We start from the raw sequence: 26,866 nt of genomic DNA, 5'->3' as shown, positions 1-26,866 counted from the left end.
TCTTAACACATGATTATTTTTATATCAGTATGAGAATTTTACCTTTTTTATTTATTTTACTATTATTATTTTTTAAAGACCTAAATAGGAAAGACCATTTTACATTTTTTTAAACAAAGCATTCCCTAACAATGTAGCAAACATTTTGAAAACTTAGTTTGTATTTTATTTCAAGCAGATATTAAAAGTTAACTATATAACTCTGCATAATAATATATAAATTATGGGCACTTTGGGTTTTTTTAAAAAAATATCATGTGAAATGGAAAATAACTGCTAAAGGTTTCATTTCACACTTTCCTGTCCCCATAAACTTGGCCGGTTATTTTTCTTGCCGGGAATACTTTGGAACCTGCCTGTCCCTACCATTTCCACCTGAAGAAATCCTACAAGGCCCATTTGTTTTATTTAGCAATCATTTGTTGTCTGTTAAGTATAATGCAAAGCACTATACTGACACTGTGGTGAGCAACAAAAAGAAAAAGGACAATTCTTGCCTTCAACTGGGCTTCAAATGAAAAACAATCCGTTTTTTTTTTTTGGAGATAGGTCTTGTTCTGTTGCCCAGGCTAGAGAGCAGTGGCATCATTTCATCATAGCTCACTGCAACCTCAAACTCCTAGGTTCAAGTGACCATCCTGCCTCAGCCTTCTGAGTATGTGAAAAAAGCTTACCGGACGATTGCAAGTGAAAAGTGAATAATATTATTATTAAAGATAATCTTGCTTTCATATTTAACCCTGAATTATATAAATGTTTGATTTAATTAAATAAAATTAAATCAGAGTTTTTTTAAAGACCTAAAAAATCTGAGAGCAAAATCAAGAAGAAAAAAATTTAGGTAAATTTAAAATGTAGTAATTTGCCAGGTGCAGTAGATCATGCCTGTAATCCCAGCACTCTAGGAGGCCAAGGCGGAAGGATTGCTTGGCTCAGAAGTTTGAGAGTAGCCTAAGCAAGAGCAAGATCCCCGCCTCTATTAAAAATAGAAAAATTAGCCAAGCATCAAGGCACACACCTGTAGTCCCAGCTATTCAGGAGGCTGAGGCAGGAGGATCACTTGAGCCCAGGAGTTTGAGATTACAGTGAGCTATGATGATGCCACTGCACTGTACTGGAGTGACAGAGCAAGACTGTATCTCAAAAAAGAATTAATTAATTAATTAATTTAAAAATAAAATAAAATGTAGTAATTTGATTATATATCCAAAATGGGATATATCCTAAGGAATAAAATAAATTTAAGAAAAAACTTTTCAATTGTTATTAATAGTATTGGTACTATTATTCTGAATACTTTTATATATATATATACACACACACACACACATATTATATACACACTATACATACATGGCATAAAGCAAATAAGCAGTTAATGTTAGGAAACCTAGATTTTCAGCTTAAGAAATGTAAATTCTTAACTTCAAGAATAAAGCCCTTTATTTGAGTATTAATATGAAATTGCGATATATTTCCTCTTCAAAAAGAAAACAAGAAACAAAAAAACTGTATTTCTTGGCTCTGAAAAGACCTAAAAACAATCACCAATTAAGTACCACTGAGCACCCAGATAGTGGTTTCCAAATACCATTTCCCACTGAGGGAACCTAGGACTTCCTAAAAAAATGGCTGATTCCAAGTCTGAAGCAAGAAATGTACACGATGAATCTGAAACATCTTGTCATAATAGAAAGCAAGGAAGCTATCAAAAACTTAAAGGGTTATGTCCCAAGGACTTAGGAGTTAGCCTGAAATGGCCTCCAATGGCCAAAGATGAGATAATTTGAGCATCAATATGAATAGTAACTGCAATAAAGTAAAATATCAAATAGGTTAAAAATCTGTTCTAATAAAACTTCACAAAAATAAAAAGAAAGAAACCTCACTACTTATCTTGGTAGAATGCCAGAGAATCAATACATTACAGGGAAAACTAGCAAACGAGAGGAAAGCAATCAAACATTTAATATACCTTTATCTCAAAATATACTGCTCTACATTAAAACATTAAAAGAACACAGCTTTTAAAACATACCTTGTATCTTTTTAATTTCTGTACTTCTTCTTCAATAAGCATCTGATTTTTGGCAACTTCTGACTGAATAGCACTTAACATACTATTACCCTGATCTGTATCCATGGGTTCCTCCTTAGAGGAAAGAAAAAGAAATAGCAACCCTAATGATTGAGGCATAAGTCCAGGATATTTTAAAATGACAAACATAGTACAATTATTTTCAAATACCTGCCTAACAACAGCAATTAAAGGACAAAAGCCCTAAAAAGTGCCTTCCATATTTCTATATTCTAGAATACATACAAATTTTCACTTAAAAATAACCTATACTGTAATATACCATGTTGCTGTAATTGCCTATTAAGCTATAAATTTTCTCAAATATACACTTATAAAAATGTGATCAAAGGATTGTAAAAAAGACTTTGTTACTAAATCTCTAATCATCTTTACCACAGAAAGATAATCATAATGACTAGGAAATATTACATGTGAATCTCAATGTATCCAATTAACTTTTTGAGAAATACATTCTAGCTTGCTTAATTATGTAACAAAATCATAGTAAATAGTTAAAATATAATTATAATTCCACTGGGCACAGTGGCTCACACCTGTAATCATAGCACTTTGGGAGGCTAAGGCAGGAGAGAAGTGCTTGAGGCCAGGAATTAGAGACTAGCCTGAGCAAGAGTGAGACCCTATCTCTAGAAAAATTAGCCAGGTGTGCTGGTGTGAGCCTGTAGTCTCAGCTATTTGGGAAACTGAGGCAAGAGGATCTCTTGAGCCCAGGAGTTTTAGGTTGCGGTGAGCTATGATGATGCCACTGCACTCTAGCTCAACCCTGTCTCAAAAAAAAAAATTATAATTACTAACACTTAGCATTTACCATTTGTCAGTCGTTGTTTTAAGTGGTTTACATATATTTTCCCATTTAATCTTCATGACAACCTTATAAGATAAATACTATTATCCTCATGGTACATGAAAAAACCAAGGCACAAAGAAATATACTAAAGTTCATATATCCACTAAGTGGCAAAGCCAGGAATTTAATCTAGGCAACCTGAATGTAACTGAATCTTATAGATTATATTTTCTTAACCTCCACTCAGGATACTTCATTAAATCTATGTTAAAAAAAAAAAAAAAACGTAAATACTTTCCTGAGAAAATAATTAAGCTAGTACTTTATAATTAAAAACATGGCTACAAACCTCTGCAAGTTGTTTCTGTAACTCTGCTATTTTCTGTTCATATATCATTTTTCTGTCAGACACAATGGCCATTAAGTTAAATCGAATTTCCCCTTCGCTGTACCTAGAAGAAAGTTATTTGAAAGTTTATAATGTAATAAAGAATTATGAAACTTACTATTAAGATGATCTATTGTGATTACCTCATGATTCTTTGGGGCAAATTAAAATCTATCAGTTGGCTAATAATAAAAATTGATACTTTAAAAAAGCTTTCATATATGAAAGACAACCACAGCAAAAAAATTAGCTAAATTTAATCAATCACAAATATTTTTAAATGTTCTAAAATAATGTTAAATTCACTGAAAACATCTACAATAATAAATCTGAAATAATTTTTATCAATTTCCCTACTTTTATAAGAAATATGGCAATTCATTTACTTAAAATATCCGAAAAAGAGACTCCACAATTGTATTAATTATATTAACATGTAGATGGCAATTAACCATACTCTTTACTATTCAATTTGTTTGCAAGTCATGATATAGTTTCTATTTTAATTAATATATTTTAAATTTTTATTTATATTTTATGTATAAATATATAACATATTTATATAATATTTTATTAATATAGTATGTAATTATATTCTACAGTAAAATTTCTGAATGCTGTTTGATTTTCACTACTCTGATACCAGTGAAACACCTCTTAGCATAAGCTTATTCATGGTTGGGACTGACACTAAAAAATTTATCCATAGCATTTGTTAGTGGCACTTAAGATGAAAATATATAGAAAATGTAAGAACATTTTTCCATTAATTCATCTCTCAGAGTTTCTCATACATAGTTATATTCATTGAAAAGAATATGGCCGATATAACAATGGTGCTCTGAACTACGTAAAAATTTTTTTTAAATGCTACTTGTAGACGTTCCACGTCCCTAATCCTCCCACTAAATACAACTAAAAAACCCTATATATAATATTTTTAAGACAGAGAAAGAAAATTCTGAAGGGTGGATAAAAGGTGGACAAGCTAGGGAACTCAGGACCTAAGAATGAAACAATGGTGAATTCCCTGGGGTTCTCTTTCTGTCTCATATATCCCATACTTGGAGCTGAAGAAACCAGCAACCCAGAAATATCATTAGGGAGAGATAGAAAGCCCCAACAAGTCTGCTATCTCTAGCCAAACAGAAAGGGGGAAGCCTCACAAAATAGAAAACTTTTAGACAGTAATTACCCACACAAACAAAAACGGAGTGGAGACTTCCAACCTTACCAGGCTTTAACAAGGTACCTAGGTTGGGACTAAAAAAGGCTGAGTACATTCATCCCCACTAGGTGGTAATGACAACACCCATTTGTGGTATCAGAGGACACCAAATGGGAAGCCAAGACCACTTCAGGATCAGTGGAGAGCAATAATAGGCACTCCTACCCTTCTCAGCCAGAGCGGTATCAGTACAAACCCTGCTGAGGGGGCTGGAACTCCCACCACTGCCCAGAAATAAAGGAACCTCATTCCACCTCAGATGTCAGGGAAGGTCTACTAGGGAACCTAGATTTCTACTTCCACACCTGGCACTCAGGAGGCAATGCCTCCAATATACCCTGCCAGAAGCAGTGCCCATAAAAGCCAGCTGAAACAGAAGTTAAATAAGATCCAGAGACTTATTATACAATATTCAAAGTTTACAGCAATAATCATGCATTGTATTAAAAACTATGAAAATCTCAACATGAATAAAAAAGACACTTGATAGTGAGATGGCAGATATTAGAATTATCTGACAAAGATTTTTAAAGAGCCTATAAAAATGATTCAATAAACAAATATAAATACATTGAAAAACGAGTGAAAAATTTAAAGTCTCAGCAAAGAAATAGAAGATATAAAGAAGAACCAAATGGAAGTTTTACAGTTGAAATATATATAACCAAAATTTAAAAACCTCAGTGTTGGGCTTAATATCAAAGTGAAGGAGAGAGAGGAAAGAACCAGTGAACTAGAAGATAGAACAACAGAAATTACTCAATCTGAACAGAGAGACAAGAAAACAGACTGGGAAAAAAAAAAAATCAACAGAGCCTCAGGGATCTGTGGGACTAAAACAAGGATCTAACATTCAAATCCTTATAGTCTAAGAAGAGGAGGAGAATTATTGAGGTTGAAAAAGTATTTTAAGACATGGCAGCTGAAAACTTCCCAAATTTGACAGGATGTAAACTTATGATTTTAAGAAGCAGAGTAAATCTCAAACAGGATAAACTTTTAAAAGTTCACACCAAGATATATTACAGTCAAACTTCTGAAAACTAAAGATGAAAAAAAAATTATTGACAGCAGGATGAGAAACAACATTATGCATACAGGGGAAAACAATACAACTGACATTAGATTTATCATCAGAAACCAGAGAGGCCAGAAGGTAGCGGCCTAACAGTTTTCCAGTACTGAAAGAAAAGAGTGTCAACCCATAGAATTCTATGTGCAGTAAAAATATCCTTCAGGAATGAGAGGGAAATCAAGACATTCTCACATGAAGAAAAACTAAGAATGTATTTACAGAGGACCTACGCTAAAAGAATGGCCAATTAAAGTTTTCTAAACAGAAAGGAAATGATAAAAGGAGTCCTGGAACATCAGGAAGGAAGAACAATGGAAAGAGTAAAAATATAGGTACATACAATATGTTTTCCTTCTCTTTAAATTTTCTAAATTATTTGTTTTCAAATAATTTCATCATTGAAGCAGAAATTATAATAATATTTGATGTGATCTGAAAATATACATAAAAGAATCATTTTAAAAAGCCACACAAAGGGTCAGCGCAGCAGCTAACGCCTGTAATCTTAACCACTCTGGGAGGCCAAGCTGGGAGGACTGCTTGAGCTTAGGAATTCAATACCAGCCTGAGCAAGAGAGAGACTCTGTTTCTACTAAAGATAGAAAAATTAGCAAGGTGTAATGGTACATGTCTATAGACCCCAATACTTGGGAGGTTGAGACAGAGGGATTGCTTGAGGCCAGGAGTTTGAGACTGCAGTGAGCTATGATGATGCCACTGCACTTTACCCAGAACAACAGAGCAAGACTCTGTCTCAAAAAAAAAAAAAAAAAAAAAAAAAAAGGCCCTGTGCAGTGACTAACACCCGTAATCCTAGATCTCTGGAAGGCCGAGGTGGGTGGATCGTTTGAGCTCAGGAGTTCGAGACTAGCCTGAGCAAGAGTGAGACCTTGTCTCTACTATAAACAGAAAGAAATTAGCCAAACAACAAAAAACAGAAAAAATTAGCCAGGCACAATGGCACGTGTCTGTAGTACCAGCTACCCGGGAAAAATGAGGCAGGAGGATCACTTGAGCCCAGGAGTTTGAGGTTGCTGTGAGCTAGACTGACACCAGGACACTCTAGCCCAGGCAAGAGAGTGAGACTCTGTCTCAAAAAAGAAGAAAAAGCCATACAAAGAAATACACTAAAAAGCACTACAGATAAATAAAAATGGAATTCTGAAAAATGTTCAAGGAATTCACAGGAAAGCAGGAAAAGGAAAAAATAGAAATCAAAGAGAAAAAGACAAAATGGCAGAATAAAATCATAACATAAAATTATATTAAATGTACATTTAATTTTATATGTAATTTTATAAACCCAATACCTTTAATTTAAATGGTCTAAATACACCAAATAAAAGAGAGATTCTCAGAGTGAATTAAAAAACATGACTCAATACATGCTGCCTATAAGAAACTCCATATATAATACAGGTAAGTTGAAAATAAAAGAATAGAAAAAAATATATCATGCATTAAGCAAAAAAAAGCAGGAGTAGCTATATGTTACTATCAGTTAAATTTCACAGCAAAGAAAATTACCATAGAGAGAGACATTACATAATGATAAAAAGGTTAATCCACCAAGAAGAAATAGAGCCATCATAAATATGCATGCATCAAACAACAGAACTGGAAAATACATAAAGCAAATACTGATAAAACTGAAAGGAAAACGGACAAATTCAAAACTTTCCCTTTTTGCAAATGACATGACTGTCCATTTAGAAAATGCCATGGAATGTGGGTGAGTTCAAGGAAGGCCAAAGGATACAAGATAAAGAAGAAAAAAATTCAATTGTATTTCTACACACTAGCAATCATCACATGGAAATCAAAAATGAAAATACAATATTATCTACAATATCACTCAAAAGAGTATGAAATGGGCCGGGCGCGGTGGCTCACGCCTGTAATCCTAGCACTCTGGGAGGCCGAGGCGGGCGGATCGCTCAAGGTCAGGAGTTCGAAACCAGCCTGAGCGAGACCCCGTCTCTACCAAAAATAGAAAGAAATTAATTGACCAACTAAAAAATATATATACAAAAAATTAGCCGGGCATGGTGGCGCATGCCTGTAGTCTCAGCTACTCGGGAGGCTGAGGCAGTAGGATCGCTGAGCCCAGGAGATTGAGGTTGCTGTGAGCCAGGCTGACGCCACGGCACTCACTCTAGCCTGGGCAACAAAGTGAGACTCTGTCTCAAAAAAAAAAAAAAAAAAAAAAAAGAGTATGAAATGTTTGGGTACAGATCAAACAAAAACACGTACAGGACTTGCATGCTAGAAACTACAAAATGGTCATGAAAGAAAATCAGAGAAGATCTAAGTAAACAGACATACCATGTTTGTAGATTGGAAAACTCAGTATAGTAAAGATAGCAGTTCTCTGCCAGCAAATGGGGAGGGTGGCAAGAGGAATTAAAAAAAAAAAAAAAAAGATAGCAGTTCTTTTCAAATTGATATAAATGTTTGACACAATTCCTATGAAAATCCCAGTAAGGATTTTCACAGATAGAAGATTATACTAAAATTTATATGGGAAGGCAGAGGAACTACAATAGCTAGAAAAAATGTGAAAAAATTGGGAGGCATCAGTCTACCTGATTTCAAGACTTAACAGCAGGTAATCAAGACTCTGTAGTACTGACAGAGGGATGGGAAATAGATCAACGAACAGAATAGTGAACCCAGAAACAGACCCACACAAATATGCCCAATGATTTTTTACAAAGTCATAGGAGCAATGCAGTGAAAGAGGGATAGCCTTCAACAACTGGTGCTAGAGCAGTTGAATGTGCATAAGCAAAAAAATGAACCTTGACCTAAATGTCACATCACATACAAAAAATTAACTCAAAGTAGATCACAGGCTTGAATGCAAAATGTTAAACTATAAATTTTTAGGGAAAAAAAACCCACAAGAAAATCTTTGGGATCTAGGGCCAAATAAAGAATTCTTAGACTTGACAACAAAAACACAACTCATAGTGGGAAATACTGATAAACTGAACGTCATAGAGATTAATACCTTTAGCTCTGTGAGAGACCACGTTCAGGGCATGAGGGGAAGGGCTACAGACTGGGAGAAAATATATGCATGCAATGTATCTGATGAAGGACTATGTAAAGAACTTTAGGGCTCAACAATAAAAAGGCAAATAAACCAATCAGAAAAAAGGCAAAAGGCAAGAAAAGATTTTCAACATCAGTAGTCATTAGAGAAACGCAGACTAAAATCACAATGAAATATCACTATATACCTCTTAAAATGGTTAAAATAAAAAATTGTGATAACATCAAATGCTAACAAGGATGGAAAGAAACTAGATCACTCATACATTGCTGGTAGAAATGTAAAATGGTACAGCCTCTGAAAAAGAGTTTAGTAGTTTCTTAAAAAACTAAACATGTATTTATCTTACAACCTAGCAATGACACTTCTGGGCACTTATCCCAGAGAAATGAAAACGTATACATTCTCACAAAAATCTGTATAAAAAATTTTATTGCAGCTTTATTCATAATTGCCAAAAAATCAAAACAATCCAGATGTCCTTCAATGGGTGAATAGGCAAAAAAATTGATGTATCCATACCATAGAATACCACCCATCAATAATAAAAGAATGAACTATTGATATACTTGAAATCAACCTGGATGAATCTCCAGAGAATTATGCTGAGTGAAAAAAACAAATGCAAAAAGGTTACATATTACATGATTCCATTTACATAACATCCTTTAAATGTCAAAAATTACAAAACTTGGGATTAAGGAGTGAGGAGAATGGAGAGATGGAAAGAGGGGGAAGTGGTTGTGGCTATAAAAGGGCAACATGAAGGATCCTTGTGGTGACCAAATTTTGCTGTCTCCTGACTGTATCAATGCAAATATTCCAGCTATGATATTATACTATAGTTTTGCATGATGCTATTGTTACAGGGTAGAGAGTACATATGATCTCTCTGTTTAATAGCTTACAACTGAGTATATATAATTATCTCAAAATAAAGTTTAATTTAATATAAAAAATCCTTAAAACGAAACTCTACAAAATATCCGTTACAAATATCTAATAGTACAAAATATCTAACTTGACAGAGAGCTGCATGTTTAACTTCTCTCGATAAGATGACATGTTACTATGTGAAATTTAGAGATTTTCTGAATGCATTAAGTCACTCAAGAGTGGATGTTTAATACACACTGGTAAAATAATAAAAGATTTTTAAAAAATGCTTAAAAACCAGAATGTTATGCCAACAAGATTAGGTGAGCATTTACTTTTGTATTCTTTTTTCTATCACTGGCCTTACTGCACTGATCCAGTCATCTTGATTGCATGCACCTAGGAAGAAATTTTAAAACAGTTAAAACCAATAAAAATAAGAAATATTAACTATAATATTATTTCAAAGTTTGGTCCAATATATTTTTTGCAAATACTTTTGCAAATAAAGGATAGTAAAAACCATGCAGAACAATGTTAACTTCAATTCTTACTTTCTTAATAATGGTTAAAGAAAAGAGTATTATCATAATTTGATAATTTGCACTACCATATTACTATGTCACTTAGCAGGTACTAAAAAAATGTTTGAGAAAGTAATGAATTAGAGAGTTACCTCATTTAAACTCACACGATTAGGAGTCATCTCATTTAAACCCACAACGCTGTGTGTTTTACAGATGATAAAACTGAAGGCTGGCCAGGTGCAGTGGCTCTTACCTACAATCCTAGCACTTTGGGAGGCTAATATTGGAGGATTGCTTGAGGTCATGAGTTCAGGACCAGCCTGAGCAAGAGCAAGACTCCACAAAAAATAGAAAAATTAGCTGGGTGTGGTGGTACATACCTGTAGTCCCAGCTACCTGGGAGGCTGAGACAGGAGGACTACTTGAGCCCAGGAGTTTGAGGTTGCAGTGAGCTATGATTATGCCACTATACTCTAGCCAGGGCAACAAAGCAAGACCATGTCTCAAAAAAACAAAAACAAAACTAAAAACTAAGAAAAACCAGCCCACGTGTTAGTGGCAAAATAAGGATTCAACTCATCTGACTCCCCACAATAATAACTGTAATATAAAATACTGAAATCCACCCATAATGCAAAACCAATTTTACCCAGTTGTTTTAATCTTCTTTTTCATCAGAAGTTATAGCATAGCCACCAGATATATAGCAAAACTGACTGTTCTATTATATCCTTTACTTTTCCTTTGTTATTTATTTGATAGTTCTAATAAATAAAAAATGGCTGACTGGATGGAAACCAACAAATGCAGAGATGAGATCAACTACCAAACTAGAAAAAACTAACATCTACAGAATTGAAAGAACATTCTATTAATTTTTATAACATAGAAAAATAAATATTTTAAAATATAGAACATGTAAATTTGCATTAGATAAACTATTGGTTCTATACATGGGTCATGGCAAAAACTATCAACAAAATGAACATATGTTAAATTTTTTAAATTAGAGCATAGTTTTATAAACAGTATATAATACCAGATTCAACTAAAAAGTTTGTTCTAGGCCGGGCGCGGTGGCTCACGCCTGTAATCCTAGCACTCTGGGAGGCCGAGGCGGGCGGATTGCTCAAGGTCAGGAGTTCAAAACCAGCCTGAGCGAGACCCCGTCTCTACCATAAAAATAGAAAGAAATTAATTGGCCAACTAATATATATAATATAAAAATCAGCCGGGCATGGTGGCTCGTGCCTGTAGTCCCAGCTACTCGGGAGGCTGAGGCAGCAGGATCGCTTGAGCCCAGGAGTTTGAGGTTGCTGTGAGCTAGGCTGACGCCACGGCACTCACTCTAGCCTAGGCAAGAAAGCGAGACTCTGTCTCAAAAATAAATAAATAAAAAAAAAAAAAAAAAAAAAAAAAGTTTGTTCTAATTTAAAAAAAAGAAAAAGAAAATTTAATGAGGACAAAATAAGGAGTTAAAATTCTTTTGTGGGCCTATTTTTTTCAGTAATATTTCAGAACCATAGATTATACCCTCAACCTCAATAACTATTATCATTTTTGCTCATGGTTAGAGATGAGGTGAGATCAGGATAAATCTATCCTTTGGCACAAAGGATAGCACATTAAAGCACTATCTAAATAAAAACTTTTGAAAACAAATATTTTGTTCATTGTCAAACAATAAATTAAAGTAATTCTGAATGACCCAATTCCAAATGAAATTATTTTAATACAGATGGTAAGAAATATCTGCTATCACTTATCAGTAAGTTAAAATGACAAGAATAACTTTTACGAGTAGTTTTTCAAAGTTAAATGGAAAATAAATTATGTAACCTATGGGTTAAAAAAAAATTTTTCGTAGAAAAATCACAGGCCTCAACTGAACTATAGCAGTCAATATGTTCTTCCTATATGTTATTTAATTTCATAAAGTACTAATGAGCTTAAGGTCTTCATGATATTATAATACCTTGTGGTCAGTTTCTCCTTCAATATTTAAGTAGCACTGTAGCTACAATGAAGGTAAATTCCCAGCCTTTTTTCCCTTGTCAAAAGTGAAATACCAGGAATAGGAACTGCATTACCTAAATCAATTGGTCCTTCTCTTAATCCATCTAATTCATACAGTCTTCCATTAACAGGAACATAACTGACAAAGTGAAAAGCATCTTCTTCTTTTGCTGATGTTTTTGCATCAAACTCAAACATTTGCTGTCTATAGTAAAGATAAACATAGTGAGACAAAGAAGCAAAGAAAGAAACAGTATTTATTTAATATAAAGTCTCTTTACCTGGCAAAACTGTTGTGTACTTGTCGAATCACATCCGAATTGCTCAGTGCCAAACCTTTCATCTAAAATAATTTTTTAAAGTAGCCTATTAAAATAAGAACTATCACAAACAGGACATTTTAGGAATAATAAGAAGACTGTACTCACAGCTGCATCAAAACTTTGTGAAAATTCTTTAAATTCTGATAACGTCTCTCCTAAATGGACATCTTGATGAGTACAGTTCAATAACACACTTACTATGGCTTGAGTAGCACAAGCATTATTAATTACCTATAAAAAACAAAAGTGAAGATATCAATTTACTTTTTATAGAAGCTTTTAACTGGTGACAATGACCCCCAAAATATGAATTAAGTTAATAGATTTCAAATTTTACCTCACATGATCTTAGCACAAACATAATAAACATGTTTAATTTCTATTCTAGTCTATTTTCAGGAGTTTGCTATAATTCTGGAGTTGAAGATTCTAGGAAACCAAATAAATTGAATGAACTCGTAACATTAGTGAAAACCAATCCAGTTAAGAGTAACAAGACGAATCTTTCCTGATTTAAAACAGAGCTGATTAGGCCACAAAACTTGTCCTCCCCTCCTATTTACTTCGTTCTAAACTCATCTCTACCTACCCAGATGCATCGCATATTTTAGTACCCAGCACAAGCTTCAACTCACCTCTGTGGCTTTTAGAGAAATTGTGCAACAACTTATGTTAGTTTCTATTCTCATTTGAATTCCTAAAAGGGGTGTAATATTGTCCACATACTTTTTCACTCAGTTATGTACAGTCTTTACAGTGCTATCATCTAGTAGTTAACTGTTCATTTAACAAATTATGTGGACCTTACATTCTAGCCAGAGGAGAAAACATTTAGATAGCACTTACTATGTGCCAGGTACTTTTCTAGGCACTTCACATGTATTATTTCTTTTAATCCTCTCAACAACCTATGAAGAAGGAGTAATATTATTATCCTCATTTTACATTTGTAGAAACTGAGGCACAAAGAAGTTAAGTAACTTGCCCACGGGCACACAGCTAAGCAAGAGGCAGATAGTCTGGTTCTAGAATTTGTGCACTTGGTCACCATGCTAGGCTGACTCTGTGTATGTATATATGTGGTCTCTCCAGTAAGATTATAAACTACTATGGACAACAGTTTCTTCCATACTCCCTATAGCACCTACAGTGTTTAGATCATACAGCTGGAAAGAACCTCAGACGATCACTGCTGACATCAGTAAGCTTAATCACAGAGTTAAGTGATTCTTAAAATATAGCTTAGTCCTACTACTGTATTTTGTTACGATATTGTAATTAAATACCATTTTCTAATTAGACTTTCCAATAATGCTAATTAGCTTATGATTTTAAATTTTAGTAAATTATTTTTATCCTGCCTGATTTCAAAAGAAAAAATTTCAATTGTTTGATTCTTAATTTGACTCTTTAATTCTTAGAGTCCTCTACTTTTGTGTTGCTAGAGGCTTTTAAGGTCTTATGAACATATACCAGTTCTTGAATTTTTGACTACACTATGTTTAAGAAATTCCTCGATAAAACTACATTCTACATTAAGGAATACTCTCTTACTCTCAAATCTCAACAAATATGATACCAGTATACTTTTGTAATTCTTCTTTTTAGTATTTTGCATTCAATATTGTTTCATATTGATGAATTAGGCAAAGAAGGAAATTTAGAACCAATTACCATTGCTCCTGATTTCTATAAATATGTATTTTGAGCTGAATTTGGGTGAAAAATTTTAATGGTTAAAGGAGACTCCATATATGTGATTGACTAAAACTTTATAATATTTAGTGCTCCCTTATCTTGAGCCAAAATTGCCTGGGATGAAATTACCTGAGGATAAGGGTGCTAGAAGTAAAGTTACAGGAAGTTACAATTTATACTTATTCATAAATTCTTTCAAAATCATGACACATCAAAGATATAATATCTACCCAATGCTGGACTAGGTGGTAAGGCTATAGTAGAGAATGCTATCAAACATTTCTATGATCTAAGAACTGCAAATGTGTAATCCATTACTTTAGGAATTTTTTTTTTTCTTTTTTTGACACAGGGTCTCACTCTGTTGCCCTGGCTAGAGTGCTGTGGCGTCAGCCTAGCTCACAGCAACCTCAAACTCCTGGGCTCAAGCAATCCTCCTGCCTCAGCCTCCCAAGTAGCTGGGACTACAGGCATGTGCCACCATGCCTGGCTAATTTTTTCTATATATTTTTAGTTGGCCAATTAATTTATTTCTATTTTTAGTAGAGACGGGGTCTCACTCTTGCTCCGGCTGGTCTCAAACTCCTGACCGTGAGCAATCGGCCCACCTTGGCCTCCCACAGTGCTAGGATTACAGGCGTGAGCCAACTTTAGAAATTTTTTTAAAAGAAGTAGAAAAAAAGCTCCTGTAGTTACTGATATTTTCTCTTTTGATGTCAATAACAATTTACACTGTCCGTGATATATTATACCTCATTTTGTGTGTATGTGAAGAATAGTAATTACAATGTATGTGGGTATAAGAGTATCCCCTCCTTCAAGTTTAAAAATGAGTTTAGTGCCACCAAGTGGTTATGCTATAAATACCACAAAATTAGCAAAAACAAAAACAAAAAACAACAGTGTAGTCATTCATTCAAATATTTACCACACAACCACTGTGTGCCAGACACTGTGATAAATGCTAGACACACAGTGAACAAGAAAGATGTGGTCCTTGTCCTCACAAAACTCATATAAAAATCACCTTATAAACATCTATTTGAAAGAACTTTAACTTGTCACACAAAAAAAATCTATTGTAGTTTTATAAATTATTTATGTAGTCCCCAAATTTTTAAATCTTTCATTTATCCTGAGTGTTCTACTTTATATTCTGGCTTTTAATACATTTTTAAATAAAGTAGTAGAGTTCAATAATAGAAACGAGGCTAAGCTGGGCGCGATGGCTCACACCTGTAATCCTAGCACTCTGGGAGGCTGAGGCGGGCGGATTGCTCGAGGTCAGGAGTTCGAAACCAGCCTGAGCAAGAGCGAGACCCCGTCTCTACTATAAATAGAAAGAAATTAATTGCCCAACTAATATATATATAAAATTAGCCGGGCATGGTGGCGCATGCCTGTAGTCCCAGCTACTCGGGAGGCTGAGGCAGCAGGATTGCTTGAGCCCAGGAGTGTGAGGTTGCTGTGAGCTAGGCTGACGCCACGGCACTCACTCTAGCCTGGGCAACAAAGCGAGACTCTGTCTCAAAAAAAAAAAAAAAAAAAAAAAAAGAAACGAGGCTAAAGTAGGGGGTCCCAAGTAGGGCCGGCCCAGAACCGTACGAATTTGGTTTGAATTCCTTTGACAGGGTATAACTTCTTTTCATACCTTATACAAATGAACACAGTAGATGCCTGGAGTAATAATGCAAAAATAGCTTAAAGTACTGCATATGTAAATTACAGTTAATCTTCATTGAGTCATAACTATAACAATATAAACTAATAAAAATTTAATATTACTAGTCAAAGAAAAAAGGTTGAGAATGTAACTGTGGCTTCTAAAGGAAAAGTGATACTTTAAAAAAAAAAGTATAAGATAAATGCCATGCTCATGAAGAATCTGGAAAGAAATACATACACATAAAACAGACAAACAACTAAAAATTAAAATAGTAAAGGAAGGAATCATTTTAGATTGGAAATTCAAAGGTTTCTCTTAATGTGAAATTTTCATAGGGCTTTGAAAACTTGGTAGGATCTGAAGAACATAGAAGAAAATTCATCCTAACAAGTGAGAAGAGATTGAACAAAGGAATAAATTAAGATTACATAATATGTTCAAAAGACAGTGAGCACATTGGCTTGTATTAGTATGGTTGCAGTCATAGCGGGGGTTGTTCTTTTCCTTGTAAATCACTGGCCTCGAACAATTAGGAATTTATCCTAATAGTAAGAGATTTTGCATAGGGAAATAAAATAATAAAAATAGTGCTTCAGAAAGATTCAGTTTAAGTCAATTTACAGGAAGGACTGAAAGTGGCTGGAAATCAAAATAAGATCAGCTGGGTTTCTACCCTAATGCAAGTATAAAACAAAGCATGATAGATTAATAAAAATATATAAAACTACCCTCACACAACTATGCAAGTACGCAATCTAAGAGTCAGGAATATACCTAAAAATAAAATAAATTTAAAAAGAATAAGAGTCTACTAATAACAATATGAAACAATTTTGAAAACTTAAGCTGAAATGAAGAAATTCTGAAAAAATATATGTTATCAGAACCAACTCAAGAAGAAATAAATAACCTGAATAGTCTTTTAGATATTAAACTGAAGCAATAGTTAAAAATATTCTCACAAGAAAATACCAGGCCCAGATAGTTTTACAGGCCAATTCTACCAAAATTTGAAAAAATAGATCATCTTAATTTTACATAATTCTTCAAGACAATAAAAAAAGAGAAACTTCCAACTTATTGCATTGAGCTAGCATAACCCAAATACTAATACTAGTCAAAGCCATTACAAGAAAGAAAAATTAAGGCACATTTCATTCATAAATATAGATGCAAAAACTCTAAACAAAATAATACTGTATTTAACCCAACAGTACATAAAAGAGAATACATCATGACCAACTAGGCTTATCCCAAGAATGGAAGGATAATTTAATATTGGAAAAATTCATAAATATAATTTATGTATAATCAATCTATTAAAAGGGACAATGTAAACATAATCATCTCCATAGAGGCAGAAAATCATTTGAAAAAATTTAATATTTTTTATAATAAAGATACTTACTAATTAGTAATAGAACTTCCTTACCTGAAAAAGAATCTAAAAAAGTAAAAGAAAAAAAAAACTGGAGTAAATATCATCCTAAATGGGGAAATTGTAGAAGCATTCCATTTAAAGTTGCAAATGGTTTTACTGAAGGTCTTAGCCAAGAAATGAGACAAGAAAAATAAGTTAAAGCCAAAATGATTAGAAAGGAAGAAATAAAATTGTTATTATTTATAGATAATATAGTAATTTTGATAGAAACCCCCCCTTATTCCCTGAAAAAAGCCCAAAAAACAAATTATTAGAGATAATAGAAGAGTTTAGCAGGATGGCTAAATGTAACATTAATGCATAAAAGTGAATTGCATTTCTTTATACCAACAGCAAACACCTAGAAAATGTAATTGAAGAAAATTTACAAAAATAGTAGAGATCAAGGAACAAGAAATAAATCTAATAAAAGATGCATAAGACATCTACAGAGAAAATTATATAACATATTAAAGATAGCAAAGAATTTAAATAGAGAGGGGGGAGAGGAGCATGGGCAATATATGTAACCTTGACACTTATACCCCAATAATACGCTAAAATAAAAAAATAAAAAAATAAAAGAAGGTAAATAGAGACACACTATGTTCATGACTTAATATCATGAAGATATAAACTTTCCACCAATTGCCATTTAAGGCTATTCTAGTCAAAATTCCAACAAAATTTTTTATACAACTTGATAAGATGATTCTGAAATTTACATGAATTGCACAGGGCCAAAGATAGCAAGAATACTTCTGAAAAACATCAAGGAAAAGAAACATGACCTATTAGATATCAGAACTTATGAAGAAGTGAAAGTAATTAAGACAGTGTGGTAATGGCACAGAAACAGAGAAATTAATCAGTGGAACAGAGGAAAATCCAGAAAACACACACACACACATAGAGGTATGGTACTTTGGTATACAACAGAGATAGCCTAACAGATAAACAGGGAAAACAAATGTTCAATAAATGAGGCTAGAAAAAAATTATAATCCATATGGAAAAAGATAAAATTGAACCTCTACTTCACACCATATACCAAAATCCAACTCCTGATGAAGTAAGGACATAGATATCAAGAATAAAAATGTAAATATATAAGTATCTTTTATAACTTCAGATACATAACAATTTCTTAAATAAGATGCAAAAAGTATTAACTCTAAAACATAAAAGTCTCTTCATCAAAAGACACCTCAAACAATGTGAAACAATAAGGTGCCAACCTGGAGAAAGAGTGTCCATATTACATAAACAATTCCTACAAATTAAAAAGAAAAGCACATTAGCCCTGGAGAAAAATAATATAAACAGGAATCTCACAGAGAAATATATATGGCCACTAAGCACATGAAGAGTATTTTAATATGATTAGTGATCAGGAATATGTTAGCCAAGATAACAAAGTAGCATTTTAAAACCAATTAGATGGCAAAAATTAAAAATCCTAACAATGCTATGTCTTGGAATATGTGGCTTTGTAACAACTCTTATACATGCCAGTGGGAGTATAAATTGGAGCAGCTAGTTCAGAAAACATTTTGCTATTTATTCCCAAAGTTGCACATTTACATATTAGATGAAGTAGTCATTCCACTTCTAGGTATACACCAGGAGAAATATGCATAACTAAAATAGGACATATGTACAAAAATGTTTATAGCAGCACAACTCACAGTAACTCAAATGCAAAACCCAAATGACAATCTACAGAGGAGTAAACTGTTGTATGTTTATGCAATTGATATTATACAGCACGCAAAATTAATGAACTATCATAATAAACAACTTAGGGATGGATCTTAACAATATAACATTAAGTGAAAAAAATAAGTCTCCCAAAATTACAGAGGCATGATACTTTTTATGAAGTTAAAATTGTATATACATATATACCCTTTTTAAGATTACAAAAAATACATAAAAAAGGAGAGCAAGGATATGATAAACAGAATTCAACATGTGGGCTACACTAGATGGAGGGAGGGAAGATGAGGGTTACACTGGACAATGGGTAGGATATAAGGATGTAACTCAGTTACATAAAGTTTATTTGGGTGGTGAGTTCTTAGGCACTTACTATGTTTCTTAAAATAACCAACCAAATAGCCAAATAGGCCATGAGTGGACCAGTCATAAGTGTCCATCAACCAAGGATTATTATAATTCCATTCTCTGTACCTTAAGAGCAATTTTTTTAAAGGAAAAAAGACAATCAGGCATCATCATTGATGTCTTCGTCTTTTATCCCCATATTCCAATCCATTACACATTAAAGGTATTAACACTTTACCTCCTCAGTATTATTGAAATCTATTCACATCTATCTCTATTTCCAGTCTTTTGTTCACTCTGACAGGGACTTGTGCAAAAGTTTCCTGTTATCTACTCTTATCTACTTTTATACCCTACACACTTTTCAAATGCATTTCCAACACCATAGCCAAAGTGATCTAAATGAAAATCTGATCATGCCATCCTCCTTAAAACACTTCACTAACTTTCTATTACTCTAAGGTACAGACAAAACTCTCAATCACAGACTAAATACCCTGTATGATCTGACTTCTGTCTGTATCTGTAGGCTGATAGTTGTTGTCCAATATCTATCTTCTCCTTCTTACAAAGGATTAGAGTACTCAAATTTTATCTGGGCCTATAGCAACGTGGAATAAAGGCAATAAAGGTAGATGACTACCTTTGCTGCTAACCCAATTTACTGGGTTTTGGTCAAAGAGAAGTAAGCATGTGACATGGACAAATTCTTGTCCAAAATGTAAGGGAATATGCTGTCCCATTCCTGCTGTCTGATGTGGAATTGAGATAGAATGGCTGAAGATCCAGCAATTATTTTGTACTACAAAGCAACCTTTGGAATAGAAGACATATACAAAGGAGCAAAATGAAAGAGTATGCCGCCTTAATAATTCTTGAATATGAAAAAAAACACAACTATTTCTTACAAACTATTTGTTTCTCTAAACCTACCTGTGCCTAATCCATACAGCCCATTCAGCTTCGTATCTCGCAACATCTCCCCTTTGCTCTCCACACCTCAGCTACACTGGCTTTCTTCTAGTGCCTTTTATTGTACTAGTCCTACTCACTTTTGCTATAAAGCTGTTACTAATTTGGAATGATCTTTAACTTCTCTTACCTAGTTAATACCTACTTAACCTTTAGATTTCAGCTGAACTATCACTTACTTAGAGAAGCTTTCTCAGACCTCCCTAACAAAGTCAAGTCCCATTTTTATTTATATGTGCAGTAAAGAACTAAGAAAGATCTGGCCTTTGCCCTTGGCTCCTAGGAGGCAATCTCCAAGCCTTGGAAAAGTCATACCTGAGAAAAGTACCTGTTTACCTGGGGGGTTTGGGCCACACCGGTAGTCTAACAATGTGACTTAGGGGTAGCAATACTGGGTCAACATTAACAGCTCAACCTCCTATAGGGCTGGAGACTGAGGTTAGCCACATGGTTGGTCACTCAGGTCTATGTGACCAAGGTCCAATACAAACTTTGAACACCAAGAATTGGGTAAGGTTTCTTTGGTGGCAATACTCTGCACATTGTCACACAGCACTGCCAGGAAAGTCAGCACTGTCTGTGATGCCACTGGGAGAAGACAACTGGAAGCTCTGCCCATAGAACTTTCCTGGACTCTGTCCACCTGCCTCTTCCCTTGGTTGATTTAAATCTATATCTTTTCACTGTAATAAGCCATAACTGTGAGCATAACAGCTTTTGGTAAGATCTGTGACTTCTTCTAGCAAATTATAGAACCTGAGGATGGTCCTGTGGCCTCTTACAAACTTGCAATTGTTAGAAGTGAAGGTGATCTTGGAGACCCAAAACTCTAGAGTTGATGTTCAAAATGAGGGTAATCTTTTGGGTGGTTCCCAAACTTCATAATATAGTTTTCATTTCACTCCATGCAGCACTTATCACCACTGTAATTTTGCATTTAATTGATTAATATCAATCTCCTTCACTAAACTCTAAGCACCCTAGAGGGGAGGGATAATGAGAGTTTTTCATTCTTCAAAGAGCACCTGGCAGAGTATCTGGCCCATTGTAGGTATTCAATCATTCTGTCTCAAAAGACTGAACAAAGTCAGACAAACCCAGTACCACTGCAGCATTATTTTACGCGTGAATCATACCTTGCTTTCTCATCAATGAAATGGTGACAAGACAACACTGTTTAATGGAGAAGCATTACTAAAATATCATTTTGGGATGCTCATATACAAATTGCAATTAGTAGGATATAATTTCTTTTCTTGATAAATAAAATATCAATGATCCATGCACATAACATCTCCAATTAGAACATATGATCAACATAAGATGGCCAGCGTTACTTCTCAAAATTGATGCGATTCCATGTATAAATACCATTTAGTTAATCAGTATAACATTATCACAAATAAATATGATTCAGTTAAATTTTTTAAATTTCTGAAAATTTTCTTAAGAGTTCAGATACCCTGGGTTGGAAATCATTACCATAAGCCCTTAAAGCCTTAAACTAAGGATTATATATTTATTTATATACTATAAATTCCTAGCATAGACTCCTAAGAGTCATATACTAACAAGATTTACAGATATTATTGATGAATTGACTTGTCATTTTAATAAAAACTGTTAACATAATAAAGTAGAGTGATATTATTGGGGAATCACTAATCTGACATCTTAATAAAGGCAGCTAGAATACTATAATACAAATAAAACATTAAATTGCACTAAAATAGAAATGTAACACAGAACTAAAAAAATATTAAGGGACACCAGAAATTAAAAATTCATACCCTAGTATCATTTTTTTTCTTTTATGGAGTATTTTCTTACACCTTAAAAATAGGCCTTTCTGGGGGGCGGAGCAAGATGGCGGACGAATAACACCGCCAGACAGAGTGTCTCTGCAGAAAAGACAGATTCTAGCAGAAATTAGAGGAAAGAAGCAAGAAGACGAGCATACAGCGGACAAGGGCCAGAAGGAGGGGTACCTGAGATCCCGGGAGACTCCAAGGGAGGAGGCTGCGAAGGAGAACTGGAGGCTGAGACCACCGGAGCAGCCCGGAGACCAGCGGCAAGGGTAGGTGGATTTGCTGTTTCCCCTCCCCTGCATTCAGGACTGCTGGTGGGCTCCCCAGCGGGTGGAGAGACCTGCAGACACCAGCCCAGAGACCGCCGTCGCCTGCCAACAGTGAGCCTGTAGCAGACGTGGCACCAGGTTCCCAACTTCCTCCGTGTACACAGACCCGAGCCGCGCGCGGCAGGCGCCATATTGCCTCCTCCTACCCTCCGCCGACCCTACCCGCAGCTGCCCAGAGAGACAATACAGCCACCAGTCGGAGGCACCTCCAGGGAACGGGACCTTCCCTTTTGGGACCCCGCCCGCCCTCCCAGGTGCTGCTGGCACCGTGTTCCCAGGAAAACGGTGCCGACTCAGAGGCTGAGACATAGACCCAGCTTGGGCTCCCTGTGGGTGAATTAGGACCGGAAATCCTCTCCCTGGTGGGAATACAGTTTGAACTCTGGGACCCAGAGGTCGGACCTGCAGACCAGATCCCCTGCACTGAGGGCTAGCATTGCCCGGGGCACAGAAGGGTTATACGTGAATAGCCTACTGAGGTGTGTGTGCCTCCAGGGGCGGATCGGCGTCCTAGAGGGCAACCCTCCACCCAGGAGGAGGCCGTGCGCCCAACCCAGGTGGCGTTCCTGCGCAGGGAACTTCCCTGCCGGCATCACAGTCCGGGGAGGCCTGGTGGCTTGTGGTCTGGCCTGCTGGCAGAGGCCCAGGAGTAGCTGCGGAGTTGGGGAGGGTGGAAAGAAGCGAGGCCCGCTCCAGACTGCGGGTCTCAGACAGCCCCACCCCCACACACAGACTTTCTGGCTGAGCAGAACCATTCCAGCCCCGCCCTGACAGCTTTCCCTGGAAGCAGAGAACAGAACTTTGACCCCTGCTAACGGCCTGAGGGCAGGCTTACCCAACCCAGCTCCGCCCAGAACGAGAGCTGATAACAGGACTCAAAATCAACACCATAGCCTGTTCCTCTAAGCAAATGCCACCTACTGACAGGGACGGCATCTTGCACAGCCTTTCCATGGCACCCACTGACCCAATATAAAGGGAGCGGTCCAATTTCACCCACAGGCACCACCTAACGCCTCAGAAACTAAACAAGGTGTGTGAATACCCAAACAATAACCTAAGGAAAGAAACAACAACTGATCAACATGGGAAGAAATCAACGAAAGAACTCAGGAAATATGAAGAACCAAACGGAAAACACACCCCCAAAGAGGAGCACCAGCCCCCTAGAAACCGACACCGACCAAAATCAGGCAACCAATATGACAGAAGAGGAATTTCGTATGTGGATCATAAGAACACTCACCCAGCTGCAACAACAACTCAATAACCAACACAAAGAAACCACAAAAAGTCTCCAGGATATGGGAAAAGAAATAGATACATTGAAGAAAAGTGTAACCGAACTCCTGGAAATGAAGAATCAATTCAAGGAACTACAAAATACAGTGGAAAGTCTCAAGAACAGGGTAGATGAAACAGAAGAAAGAATCTCAGAGCTTGAAGATAACACCCTCCAATTAAATAAATCAGTCACAGAAATAGAGCAGAGAAACAAGAGAAAAGAGCAAAGCCTACAAGAGATGTGGGATTATGTGAAGAAACCTAATGTGAGGGTCATAGGGTTACAAGAAGGGGAAGAAGACAACACTCAAGGGTTGGACAAGCTGTTTGAAGATATAACAGAAGAAAATTTCCCAGGCCTTGCTCAAAATCTTGATATACAAGTTCAAGAAGCTCAGAGGACCCCTGGGAGATTCAACGCAAACAGGAAGACGTCACGACATGCAGTCATCAGACTGACCAAAGTATCAACTAAAGAGGCCCTTCTAAGAGCTGTAAGACAAAAGAAGCAAGTAACATACAAGGGAAAGCCAATTCGAATAACATCAGACTTCTCTAATGAGACTTTACAAGCAAGGAGAGACTGGGGCCCTATTCTCACTCTTTTGAAACAAAACAATGCCCAGCCTAGAATATTATTCCCTGCAAAACTAAGCTTCGTATATGAAGGAGAAATAAAAACATTCTCAGACAAGCAAAGGCTCAGAGAATTCACCAAGACAAGACCAGCCCTACAAGAAGTACTTAAAACAGCGTTATGCACGGAACATCATAATAATAACCCACGAATATAAAAACAACCAAAACCCAAAGATATTAAAGTCCAGATATTACAATGGCTCAAGACAGAAATCATAGCAACAACATCCAACCCAACAGAATGATCAGTAATCTACCTTACCTATCAGTTCTCTCAATAAATGTGAATGGCTTAAACTCTCCACTCAAGAGACATAGGCTGGCTGAATGGATAAGAAAATACAGGCCAAGTATATGCTGTCTTCAGGAAACACATCTAACCTGCAAGGATGCATATAGACTAAAAATAAAAGGGTGGAGATCAATATTCCAAGCAAATAGAAGCCAAAAGAAGGCTGGTGTGGCAGTTCTAATTTCAGACGATTTAGTTTTTAAAGCAACAAAAGTAGTAAAAGACAAAGAGGGTCATTATATAATGGTGAAGGGCACAGTCCAACAAGAAGAGATAACAATTTTAAATATATATGCACTCAACTTAGGTGCACCCAGATTCATAAAGCAAACCTTACTGGAGCTAAGCAAATGGATTAATAGCAACTCCATAATCGCCGGATTTTTCAACACCCCACTGACGGCACGAGACAGATCCTCCAAACAGAAAATTAATAAAGAAATAATGGACTTAAACAAAACTCTAGAACAATTGGGTCTGACAGACATCTACAGAACATTCTACCCAAAATCCACTGAATATACGTTCTTCTCATCAGCTCACGGGACATTCTCTAAGATTGACCATATCCTAGGACACAAAGAAAATCTCAAGAAATTTAAAAAAATAGAAATCATACCATGTACCTTCTCAGATCACAGTGGAATAAAAGTAGAAATCAACCCTAACAGAAACTCACATTTCTACACAAAAACGTGGAAATTAAACAACCTCCTACTAAATGATTACTTCGTAAATGAAGAAATCAAGACGGAAATAAAAAAGTTCTATGAAGAAAACGACAATGGAGAGACAAGTTATCAACTCCTCTGGGACACAGCTAAAGCAGTTCTGAGAGGAAAGTTTATCTCCATAAATGCCTATAACCAAAAGACAAGAAGATCACAAATAGACAATCTAACGAAACGACTCAAAGAGCTGGAAAAAGAAGAACAGACCAACCCCAAACCCAGCAGAAGAAGTGAAATCAACAAGATCAAATCAGAACTAAACGAAATTGAAAACAGGGAAGCTATTCAGGAGATTAATAAAACAAAAAGTTGGTTCTTTGAAAAAATAAACAAAATTGACACACCATTGGCAAAGCTAACGAAAAGCAGAAAAGAGAAATCTCTAATAAGCTCCATCAGGAATAAAAAAGGAGATATCACAACTGATCCCAAAGAGATACAAGATACAATTTATGAATACTACAAAAATCTTTATGCACACAAACTGGAAAATGTGGAGGAAATGGACAAATTTCTAGAAACACACAGCCTCCCTAGGCTCAACCAGGAAGATATAGATTCCCTGAACAGACCAATCACAAGAGCTGAAATAGAAACAGCAATTAAAAATCTCCCTAAAAAGAAAAGTCCCGGTCCAGATGGCTTCACACCTGAATTTTACCACACTTACAAAGAAGAACTAGTACCTATCTTGCAGAAACTATTCCACAACATTGAGAAGAACGGAAACCTCCCTGACACCTTTTATGAAGCGAATATTACTCTGATACCAAAACCAGGAAAGGATGCAACAAAAAAAGAAAACTACAGACCAATATCCCTAATGAATATAGATGCAAAAATTTTCAACAAAATCTTAGCTAACCGAATCCAGACACTTATCAAAAAAATAATCCACCACGACCAAGTGGGCTTCATCCCAGGGATGCAGGGATGGTTCAACATACGTAAATCTATAAATGCAATTCACCACATAAACAGAAGCAAAAACAAAGACCACATGATTCTTTGAATAGATGCAGAAAAAGCTTTTGACAAAATTCAACACCCTTTCATGATACGAACACTTAAGAAAATAGGCATAGAAGGGACATACCTAAAAATGATACAAGCCGTATATGACAGACCCATAGCCAACATCATACTGAATGGGGAAAAATTGAAATCATTCCCACTTAGAGCTGGAACCAGACAAGGCTGCCCACTATCTCCACTTCTGTTCAACATAGTGCTGGAAGTCTTGGCTACAGCAATCAGACAGGAAAATGGAATCAAAGGTATCCAAATAGGGGCAGAAGAGATCAAACTTTCACTGTTTGCTGATGATATGATATTGTATCTAGAAAACCCCAAGGATTCAACCAAGAAACTCCTGGAACTGATCAATGAATTTAGTAAAGTCTCAGGATACAAAATCAATACACAGAAATCAGAGGCATTCATATACGCCAACAACAATCTAATTGAGAACCAAATCAAAGACTCAATTCCCTTCACAATAGCAACAAAGAAATTATAGTACCTAGGAATTTACTTAACCAAGGACGTAAAAGACCTCTACAGGGAGAACTATGAAACACT

The 26,866-nt window shown here is 35.6% G+C and overlaps 1 protein-coding gene across 8 annotated transcripts in view; it reads right to left on the bottom strand.

Annotated features, from left to right (window-relative positions):
* The window catches only part of UCHL5 (ubiquitin C-terminal hydrolase L5), a 50,253-nt gene that overhangs the window by 8,138 nt on the left and 15,249 nt on the right, over positions 1–26,866 (bottom strand). For 3 of the 8 annotated variants that reach the window (XR_001155908.3, XM_012772403.3, XM_012772401.3), the window contains exons 4-9: positions 12,485–12,610; positions 12,338–12,399; positions 12,131–12,261; positions 9,849–9,912; positions 3,238–3,340; positions 2,039–2,152 (exon numbers count right to left, since the gene is read on the bottom strand). Coding sequence is in view for 6 of the 8 variants with exons in the window: in XM_012772403.3 (XP_012627857.1) it covers positions 2,039–2,152; positions 3,238–3,340; positions 9,849–9,912; positions 12,131–12,261; positions 12,338–12,399; positions 12,485–12,610 (600 nt within the window). In the remaining 2 variants the exon portion in view is untranslated. Of the gene's footprint in view, positions 1–2,038; positions 2,153–3,237; positions 3,341–9,848; positions 9,913–12,130; positions 12,262–12,337; positions 12,400–12,484; positions 12,611–13,225; positions 13,288–26,866 lie in introns of all 8 variants that reach the window. The other 5 variants (XR_001155909.3, XM_012772405.3, XM_012772402.3 and 2 more) reach the window with 2 other exon arrangements.

This window comes from Microcebus murinus, chromosome 23, assembly GCF_040939455.1.
Source record: "Microcebus murinus isolate Inina chromosome 23, M.murinus_Inina_mat1.0, whole genome shotgun sequence".
Lineage (NCBI taxonomy): Eukaryota > Metazoa > Chordata > Mammalia > Primates > Cheirogaleidae > Microcebus > Microcebus murinus.
This window is presented reverse-complemented; position numbering and strand designations above follow the sequence as displayed.